This window comes from Arachis duranensis, chromosome 5 (genome assembly GCF_000817695.3).
Source record: "Arachis duranensis cultivar V14167 chromosome 5, aradu.V14167.gnm2.J7QH, whole genome shotgun sequence".
Classification (NCBI taxonomy): Eukaryota; Viridiplantae; Streptophyta; class Magnoliopsida; order Fabales; family Fabaceae; genus Arachis; species Arachis duranensis.
The window spans coordinates 105,096,923-105,108,084 of NC_029776.3; the positions used below are offsets into that span (position 1 = coordinate 105,096,923).

Here is an 11,162-nt window from a genome sequence, read left to right on the forward strand (position 1 = left end):
TTTTAAAAATTTTAAATTCTAACCTTTTTCTTCTTTGTCGTTGTAGGTTAGGATTTAGAATTTTCAAAATATATATACATAATAGGGATATTTTAGTTATTTTTTATAATAAGGATATTGTAGTCATTTTTTATAAAAAATATTAATTTAGACTGGTTTAAAATTTAATTTATTAATTTTTTGGCTAAACTGATTTGTCCAGTCTAATTTTACTAAAAATAACACAGTTTAATTGTTTATATGTGTTAAATTTTAATTTTTAAAAAATATCTTTAAAAAAAGACATTTTTGACATCTTTATTTAAGTGGCTCCCTTATTGCATTTTCCCCCTTTCTTAGTAATCCCTAATTATTACATCCCACCTCAAATATATTTTATTTGAAAATTTATTTTAAAGTATGCTAGTTTTCTTTACTTTTATTTGTTTATTACACATTACATCAACTTTAATCTGTACTAGACTACTAGCATCTAAACAGGTCATTTTTATTTTTTATATAAAACAATTAATACAAAAATAATTATGATTTAATAGTTTAAAAATTTTTAAAAATATATATATAAGTTAAAGGTACTAAATTCAAATATTTATAATAACTATTGTTGAATTATTATTATTTAGCCGGTGAGTACTAAGATTAGTTAGTTCAAAAGCATCTCCTTCAAAAAAAATTCTGTGTCCAAATGAATTTAATCATCAAAGTCAACATTATTTGACATCCCATAGAATACCATAGAAAAAGAAAATTATACTTTAACACAATTTTGGACCTTGAGTTTCTTACTTTTTTTTTATATGCAACTATGATAAAATTGGAACAAAATATTTGCCAGATATATTTATCAATCTAAATATCATTATATATATGTTAGTATATCTAATTTTATTATTGATTTATATTTTTAAAATGAGTTTAAAAATAAATTATATTATTTACTAATTCAAACAATATTTTAAATAATAATAATAATAATAATAATAATAATAATAATAAAGATTATACATATTGATCTTACATGCATCATAACAAATTATTTGAAATTTTTTCAATATATATAATAGGGATATTTTAGTTGTCTTTTATAATAGGGATATTATAGTAATTTTTTATAAAAAATATTAATTTACACCGATTCAAAATTTAATTTATTAATTTTTGTGCTAAACTGATTTGTCCACTTTAATTTTAATAAAAATAATATAATTTAATTGATTATATGTGTTAAATTTTAATTTTTAAAAAACATCTTTAAAAAAAGACATTTTTGACATCTTTATTTAAGTGGCTCCCTTATTGCATTTTCCCCCTTTCTTAGTAATCCCTAATTATTACATCCCACCTCAAATATATTTTATTTGAAAATTTATTTTAAAGTATGCAAGTTTTCTTTACTTTTATTTGTTTATTACACATTACATCAACTTTAATCTGTACTAGACTACTAGCATCTAAACAGGTCATTTTTATTTTTTATATAAAACAATTAATACAAAAATAATTATGATTTAATAGTTTAAAAATTTTTAAAAATATATATATAAGTTAAAGGTACTAAATTCAAATATTTATAATAACTATTGTTGAATTATTATTATTTAGCCGGTGAGTACTAAGATTAGTTAGTTCAAAAGCATCTCCTTCAAAAAAAATTCTGTGTCCAAATGAATTTAATCATCAAAGTCAACATTATTTGACATCCCATAGAATACCATAGAAAAAGAAAATTATACTTTAACACAATTTTGGACCTTGAGTTTCTTACTTTTTTTTTTATATGCAACTATGATAAAATTGGAACAAAATATTTGCCAGATATATTTATCAATCTAAATATCATTATATATATGTTAGTATATCTAATTTTATTATTGATTTATATTTTTAAAATGAGTTTAAAAATAAATTATATTATTTACTAATTCAAACAATATTTTAAATAATAATAATAATAATAATAATAATAATAATAATAAAGATTATACATATTGATCTTACATGCATCGTAACAAATTATTTGAAATTTTAAACCGCCTATAAAATTAAATATTCTTTGATTATCGTAGGAATATAAAAAGGATCCCGCTAGGGAGACAATGGACAATTTGTATAATGTGTACAATGGCTATTAAGTTATGAAATGAACATCTCCTATATTATTTAGAATAACCATTCGAGTACAAGGGATTCAGATCTAGCATTTTAATACCATGTCATGATACCATTCATCCCAAAAGATTTAACTGATAGAAAAATGTAACACTAATAATTATATTTCTAATACTCCATAAACCTTCATTGTACATATTGTATAAATATTTCATTGGCTCCTCATACTTTCCCATATAAAAATTATGCAAATCCTGACCTTAAAGCTGCGTTTGTTTATAAAGATAGGACATTGAAACAGGAATATAAAGACACAAAATCGTGTTTTACATAAGAGATATGGACAGAAACAATATATTCAGAGACATTGAATTAGTGTATTTTGTGTCCTGATAGGAAGGACAAGACTCACAAGAGACATTAATTTTTTTATTTTTTCTTTTATTATTTTGGTTAATTTTTTCATAATTATATTTTTTATTATTATATTTTTATCTCAAATTTTTTGAATGAAAAAAATAGAATAAATTAGATTTTTATAATTTGTTCTAGTTTATCACTAAATAAAATACAAAAACACAAAATTTTATATCTCTATCCATCAATGTCTTATTCTATCCTATTTTCAATGTCTTATCCTACTATCTTGTTCTCATAAACAAACGCCTAAAATCGTAACTCAAACTCTCTCTCTCTTTCTATATATATATATATATATGATTTCAAGGATATTTTGAAGCTTCAAAAATTATCGTTCCAAGAAGAAAATTGAGAGTGCTTGGTTAAAAAACTTGCGTACATGCATGCACTATATATTTGAATAGAAGCTCCGGAAATCAAAGTATATATGTGGAAGTATATGAATGGGGTATGATTTCTGAGTGTGTATATGGATGTTACAACAATCAATGAAAAGTACTTATTATTAAATTGATTGTGTATATATATAGGTCCATAATAGCGCCACTATATATTAAGTGGCGGGCAAATCATGCAAGAAACTATCACAATGTGTTCCATCCATAATCCATTTAAGGTTATTGTGTTTCCAATATTTGCGTGCAAGCAATCTTACATGCTCATAGTACACATCATGTTTGCTTCCATTTCAATTGAAGCTGTCAAATTAATTCATGTCTATATTAGATGTAAAATAAACTATACTTAATTCCTTCCTTAACATAACACCCAAAAGCGCTCAATATCTTATGATAATAATAAATACTAAAAAGCAAAGAAAATTGTAGAGCAATAATTCAAGAGATTTACAATTAGAAGAGAACATTGGAACTTCAATTCAATTTAGATTTAAAAAAATGTTATAGAAAGACATGGTGATGTTAGATGATGTGGTGGTGAGACATGCGAGCTTGGAAGGTGGGAAACATATAATAATAGTGGATGAAATATGAAATAATGTTATATCTATGCAATGTACATCTTTTTTTTTGTGTGTCTTTTAATTTACTTTTGTTATTAAAAATAATCGATAAGAAGTAAGGCGGAAAAAAGATAAAATGATTGTAGACATAATAATAAACATTAAACAAGGATGATGCAAGGCATAGTTATATGGTTAGATAAGAAGAATTTGACGGTGAAAAGGAAAACAAAATAATAGGAACAGCATCTTATATTATGATGCTGCAAATTGCAAATGTGAAGGGAGATGAATCAATGGAGCAATTATGGCCATGGCCATTGTCGCACGTGCCATGGTCCCACATGCGGCTTCCTATACATAACCACGCACGTGTCACCTTTTAAGGCCCAAACTCAATGTCCCTTGTCATTCAAAAGTGATTATCCGTGTGTATTGGGCAACAAACTGGCCTAATCCATCGGCTCGATTCGCGTAATCTGTAAAAAAAAATAAGTTGGATTGGAAAATTGAAACTGTTTAAGAGGAAAAATTTGTCTAATTTGCATAGTTTAAACTATGAGTTTTGATAGGTTAGACTTCTCTGCCGAACTTAATTTTTTTTTTGTAAAAGAGTATTTTAGTAATTTTTTTTGTCAAAATTCAACTTTTTTAACCCAATTTACAAAAATATGAAGATGAAAATTGAGTGTTTTAGATTATGTTTATAATGTTTTAGAGATAATATTTATAATTATGTTTTTGATTATGTTTATTTTACTTTGGAGAGAATATTTATAATTATATTTTGGATGAAAATTTAATTTATAATTATATTTATTAGATATTTATAATTACAAAGATTTTAATGTTTGTGAATATAAAAAATATAATTTTTTTCTGCCTTTAGAAATTATAAACTTATTAATATAATTGTGAAATTATATATATTATTTAGTAGTTAATAGTAAAAAAAAGAGAAGTTTTGGCGAGCTTAACCCGCCAACCTGCTAACTCGCAGTTAGGCGGGGTGGGATAGCCCGCCAAAGGGCGGGTTTCTGTGGAAGTGGGACAAACTTCCCTGCTTGCCACTAGGGCTGGCAATGGGTAGGGTAGAGTAGGGTTTGGACCCTACCCTAACCCTACTCGCGGGTTGAAATTTTTATTAAAACTCTACCCTACCCTACTCGCGGGTTGAGAATCTCTCAACCTTAACCCTACCCGCATCCTAAAATTCTAAACCCTACCCTACCCTACCCTACACGCAGAAATATCAAATTTTTTCAAAGTAAATATAAAATTCAATTATTTCGAATTTTATACGTATTAATAACATAAAAAATAAAAAACTAATGCTCTAAATTATTAAATTAACTAACTAGTTTAGTGGTTGTTCACTTATTATAAGTCATTGCATAAGAAAAGTTGTGGATTCAACTCTCACTTTCTTCACTATATAGAGAGATTTTTATAAAATATGTGTTATATATGAGGTGCGGGTAGGGTAGGGTAGGGTACACCCTAAACCCGTACCCTACCCTACCCGCAGACATACCCGAACCGTACCCTACCCTACTCGCTGCGGGTAGGATAGCCTACCCTACCTGAACGGGTTGGACAAGTTGGATACCCGCGGGTAGGGTATGAATTGCCAGCCCTACTTGCCACCCCCTATTCATGTATACAGTAATTTATTAATAACAATAAATTTTAAAATAAAATTTAAATTATTATAAACAACAAAAGAACATAATCATCCATGTATATCTTATAACAAGTACATCTAGATTTAAAATTTGGTTAGGCTAAATAATAAATAGAATCCTTAAATATTGTGTGTGTGAAATGTGAATATGATATTAGTAAGTTTGTAATATTTTTTACCAAAAAAAAAGTTTGTAATATCTAAAAATGATTTAAATTCATTTGACAACAAAATATGACCAACAAAAAATTACCACTCTTATCATTTTTTCTATTGATTAAAAAAAACATCTAAAATAAAAAATAAGAAAATAAAAATTTAATTATCATTGAATATAATTTTTATCATATGTAAATTTTATTATTTAAATTAAAATAATTAAATATTTGTTTTTTACTTTATCAACCTTTTCACATTAAAAAATTGATTCATTCAAATATATACAAAATGCTTTTATAGTTTTATTGCTTTTATATGAAGGAAAAAAATCTCATGATAAGTCTGACTTGCCTTGTTTTTATTATTTTTTGTTTTTACAATTATGTGAAAGTGAAAAATAAAAATAGAAAATGGACAATTATTTAAAAAAAACTGTTTCATAAAATTTCAAAATAAAAAACACTGCTAATCAAATTTAATCTTGGTTTATTAAAAAAAATAAAAAAATAAAAGAAGAAAAAGAAAAAAGGGAATAAATATATGAAAATGTTAAAATCAATTCAATTTAAATTAAATTTCCGTCAAGTTTGAAGCATAGTAAGAACTAAGAATGAACTGATTTCAAGTGCAAAATGAGATCATCAGCTCTTATCCCTTGGAACTTGAGATTTCATTGCAATGATGCATCATGCATCACATGCCAAGTTTCAGACATGATCAATGATCTTAACTGAAAAGTCAAAGCACAGAAAATCCATGTTTCATTTACACATATGTATATTGGTGAAAACTTAGGTGCAGTCGACTTCACGTGAAGTTGATATCTGAGAGCAGTTAGATGATTTGACTGATTTGATTAAATTTTCATCTAACCACTCTCAATATCAACTTCACGTGAAGTCGACTTCATCTGAGTTTTCACCATATTTTCTTAGTACTGTGGCCTGTACTAAAATAATTTTTGGGATTTTAATTGCATGGATTAGACAAAAATACACCATGTTATTCCTTAACGACATGATAAGTCATTTGATGAGAAAAAAATATTACAAGATTAACATAGTGTATTTTTGCCAATTTCAGAAATATAATCTGATAAAATTTAAATTCCCAGACACTGTTTTAGTACATATTGCAAATCTTAACACGTACCCTTAACCTCAAGTTAATGATTAAAAATGGGTAGGGTATACAAGTGACTTTACTGTTGTATAAATTTCTACAAGAAGATTGATTCTATATATAATTGATGTTGATAATATAATCTATCTTATGAGAGTCAAACCAATAGCAGTGACAATGAGAGTGGAAGGAAGACCAAACTTGAGATGGTTCCAGAAGGTTAAGGTGTAAGCAAGATTTGGTGCTCTACGAGCTTGTTCACACACTATCAAGTTTGCAGCTGATCCCAATAGTGAGAGGTTCCCTGCAATGGTGCTTACCCATGCCAGTATCAGCCATGCTTTCTTCTCATCTTTTGCTGATATTGCTGCTGCTGATGCTGCTACTCTCCCTCCAAGCAACAGAACTATATATAACAATCAAAACAAGAGTTATTATGAAATTAGCTAGAACAAAAGTCCTAGAATTATTGAGTTAATTACCGGTTGGAACATTTGAAGCCAAATTTGAAAGGACTAGTATAACAAGTGCAAGTACTATTATGCCAGTGGCATGATCTACATGGGAATATGGCTCCATCAATTCCCACATAGCACTTGGAATTCCAGTTTTGTTGAACCCATCTACTGTGATAAACATTCCACAAAAGAATATCAAAAGTGAATAGGAAACCTGTTCCATCAAGAGAGTAAAACATTCTTAGAGACCATACAACCTTCTAACAGAAAACATAGTAAAAAAAAAATGAGTAAAAAGTTCAAATTAGGTAAGTCAACTATTACTGTTTTACTGATGTGTCATATTATGTGACACATCAGCATGCCACGAACTCAGTTCGAGATTAAAAACTTGAAAAATAATGAAAAATGTTAAATCTTATACTATTTTTACTTTCTGTTTTGTCTTGACAATATTGAAAATGGAAAATGAGAATGCAAATCAAACGTAGTCGAAATCGTTTATATAGGTTTTACCTTCTCTAAGCATGGCCTAGCATCTTTGAAATCAAGAACAACCAGGGCTAGTGCAGCTGTGATTGCAGTCCAAGACAAATTCAAACCTAAAAGCATTGCAATCAACATCCCTAAAGTGATCATATAAACACAACATTTCCACAAAACCCTTTTCCACTTTTCATCCAAAAAGTCCATTCTTCCTTCTGCAAAGTGCATAACAAAACTATTTGATTCTGCCTCAACAACCTTGACGTGATTATGATCCTCCCTAGTCTTCTCAGCCACTTCATTCGCTGCCTCCTTCGACGCATTCGAGTTCCTCGAGGAATCCACAATGCTACTAGGAACCCTGTAAATTTCGCCTTCATTCGGAGATGCCCGGTTTCTCAAGGTCTGAACTTGAGGAGAGTTTTGAATGCTAACATTGTCCAGACACATGTTCCACTCTTGTGAATTCATGGAAGTAAAATGAGACATTGTAGCCGGTGAAAACTGATGAGAATTAACCTCCTCCTCTGCTACAACCTCTGCTTTTGGATCCTCCTCATCTTTGTGAACAGACAACAACTTCCAATACATCAATATAAGAATTGAAGCATTCACCACAACCCCAAGAAGCATAGCTGGAAGAACACCAACTAGAAACTCTCCAAATGGAATCTTACTCTGAACAGCAATAACAAGATTCTGAGGATTCCCAATTGGAGTTGCTGAGGAACCAATGTTAGCACTTGAAGCAAGTGCAAGAAGAAAAGGGTGTGGTGGCAAATTATGCTGCCTTGCAATTTTCAATATGAATTCAGTCAAAACAACACAAGAAGTGTCATTGGTGAAAAGAGCACTTGAAATTGCAGAAATCAAACAGATTCTACAAAGCAAATCTTTTGGGCCTTTACTCTTCCAAGATAGCAATTTCCCCAAGTACTTGAACATGTCTGCTCTTTCAAGATACACACTCACAACCATTGTTCCAAAAAGAAGGCCAAGAATTGGAAGATCAATTGCCGCGTAGGCTTGATCCGGCGAAAGAACTCGAAATATGACCATAAGCATTGCACCAAGCAATGATCCTGCTGTTCTTCCAATTGGTAGAAAAGGAACAGCTGGGAACACTGCTAATACCCAGAAAATTGCAAAGGCTAGTGAGCCTAACACAACTTTTGGAATAGAAGCTAGTGCCATTTTTTTCTTCTCTTTTTGTGGCTAAACAAGTAAGAATCAGTTCCAAAACCAAAAGGGGTTTTATCAAATTTCCTCAACTGTTGAAAAGGCAATTGAATAGTTAGATTGCATGAACATAGCTCAAATTCCACTGTTTTCATACAAAGTCAACTCATTTTGTTGACCCTAGATAACAACACCATAGATCTATGTATGAGTTTTTCAAAGATAATAACACCATTTTTCTTCCATGAATTCAAACTTATTCAACTCTATCAATATTGAATAATAGTATTAAAATTAGAAGCGAAGACATGCATAAAATCTTACACAAAACATGTAATAAAACAACATGCAACAAACAACTTAGATAGTTGATCTTGTATGTACTTACCTCAAAAGGGAAAATGTTTCATGGCTCAATTCAAAAAACCCATATATGCTGTCTTTGGATTGGTTTGTGTCAATCAAATATTCACGAAAAGCTAGCAACCTTTTTGGAAGAGTGTCCTTTATGGTTATGAGTGGATTGAGATTGAGAAAAATAAATAAATATATGCCAAAAAAAAATGGTGGTGGTGAAAATTAGAGAGGAGTTTGGTGCATCACTCTGAGCCTGAAACTTTTGAAGACACGTCATAGCCACATGGTCAATGATATATGGATCATTATTTATATCTTAATTATGCTATATATATACTAAGAATTAAATAATTAATCATTAAAATAACATAAAATACTCCTTAAAAATAAATTAAACAATATTATGCACATAAACACAGCCATAGATGACAATTCTCTAACAACTTCCAATGCCAAAATTCTAACATAAATGACGACAAATTTTTGTGCAATTTTTTTCTTTTTTATTTAATGGTGTGTGCACATTTGTGGGCCATAAAATTGAATATAGTCATAAAAAATAAAATTAATTTTGATACCTACATCGAACAGAAAGAACATGGGGCATTAACAACAGCTACTTGACAATAAGAACAGAAATGCAACTCATAACATATGTCATCATCTCATGCCAGTTTTTATATTAAGTCTTTAGCATTGTTTCAAAATAATTATCATCATCATAGATCACTTGCTTATTGGTTTCAATAGTTTGGTATACTTACCACTTTGACAAAATCCTATTGAAAATTTCTGTATTAACGTAATCAAAATGACGAAGAAAAATTTATGTATAGATAATCTATTAAGAACTTAATAGAATCTAAAATAATGCTATTAAAAAACTAATTCTTTTAGTCAACCTCTATCAATTTTTTTTAAAATTATGTAGTTTATCTTAAATTTTAAATATTAAATTATGAATTTCAAATTTTAAATTTTAAATTATAAAGTTAAATTTTAAAATTAATTAATATTGACTAATTAAAAATTAATTTCGTATATTTTTTCTACTATCTAATATAACATGTTATTATTAGAATTAAGTGAGGTTTATTGGGCGGTTTCTAAGTCTACCATTTTTGTATCATTATAATATGTGGATTTATATGATATCATAATATTTTATTTTTATGTATATTATAGTTTTGAAAATATAAATGAATATAATTATTAGATTATATACTTAGTGATATTTAATTTTTAAAAATTTGATTATATGATTATTAAAATAATATGACGTGATTTAGTAATTAATAAATTAATAAAATTCTGTGCATAAAAAAATATTTGATTGTGTAAAATAACAAAACTTTACACCTGGACACACGAGATACCTTGATCTCTATTATAATAACTAAAAAATAATTAACATTAAGGATAAAAGTTGAAGTATAACTTGAAGATAAGAAAGTGCAAGTAACAACAAAATCTTGTGAATCCTTTTGAAAAGAACCTTATTCAATTGGGCTTGAGACACATGAAATAGCATTGAAGATGACATGGTGGTCACACTTGAAGATTTATGAAATTGTTGAAGGAGATTGAGTAAGGGAAAGAACATTTGAATGATAAATTAAGATATAACTAATATACGTAAATTTTACATGCATGTTTTCCCTTTAGTAAGAAAAATACTTTATAATTAATTTAGGACCGTTAAAATAGGTTAAATTCATCAGACCAGCCTATTTATCTATTTAAATGGATAAATTTTACTTTTAAAATTAAGTCCGTTTAAATTTCAGGTTAAATGGGTTGAGTTCGATTAATCCGAAAAAAATGACGAGTTAAATAGGTTAGTCCGCGAACTAAACGGGTGGCCTTTTTTTTTACATTTTAAAAAAAAAACAGTACTTTTAGTTGATATTTCTCATTATTCGACCCGAAAATCCGACCTGAAAATCTGACCCATCAACTAAAAAATTATTTTTTAAAATAAAATTAAATAATAAACGGGTTGACCAGTTTAATCCATTCATAAACGATTCAAACTAAAAAATTCTACCCTACAAATAAAATAAACTTAAACATACCAATTTATTTAACTCACAAATTTAATGGACGGAAGCTAAATGGACCGGACTATCTGTTTTTGACAGCCCTAAATTAACTAGTAATGTGTATTTGAGTGAGTGCTGCGTTCCCCTAAAACTAAATATTTTCAAATAACAAAAGGATAATATAA

The 11,162-nt window shown here is 28.2% G+C and overlaps 1 protein-coding gene across 1 annotated transcript; it reads right to left on the minus strand.

The window, feature by feature from the left end:
- Positions 1–5,931: 5,931 nt before the first annotated feature.
- Positions 5,932–9,216, minus strand: LOC107491129 (silicon efflux transporter LSI2). Its single transcript, XM_016111896.3, has 4 exons — positions 8,967–9,216; positions 7,430–8,670; positions 6,938–7,127; positions 5,932–6,861 (listed from the first exon to the last, which is right to left on the minus strand). The coding sequence occupies exons 2-4, from the start codon at positions 8,591–8,593 to the stop codon at positions 6,599–6,601; spliced, it is 1,617 nt and encodes a 538-aa protein (XP_015967382.1). The 5' UTR covers positions 8,594–8,670; positions 8,967–9,216; the 3' UTR covers positions 5,932–6,598.
- Positions 9,217–11,162: the final 1,946 nt, after the last annotated feature.

What these genes read in the sequence shown, in the direction of transcription:
- LOC107491129 (XM_016111896.3), bottom strand. Translation starts at nt 8,593, where the DNA reads ATGGCACTAGCTTCTATTCCAAAAGTTGTGTTAGGCTCACTAGCCTTT. An exon ending in CTAGGCCATGCTTAGAGAAG is followed by an intron (nt 7,128 to 7,429) that starts GTAAAACCTATA and finishes TTGATGGAACAG; the next exon opens with GTTTCCTATTCACTTTTGAT. An exon ending in GGCTTCAAATGTTCCAACCG is followed by an intron (nt 6,862 to 6,937) that starts GTAATTAACTCA and finishes TGTTATATATAG; the next exon opens with TTCTGTTGCTTGGAGGGAGA.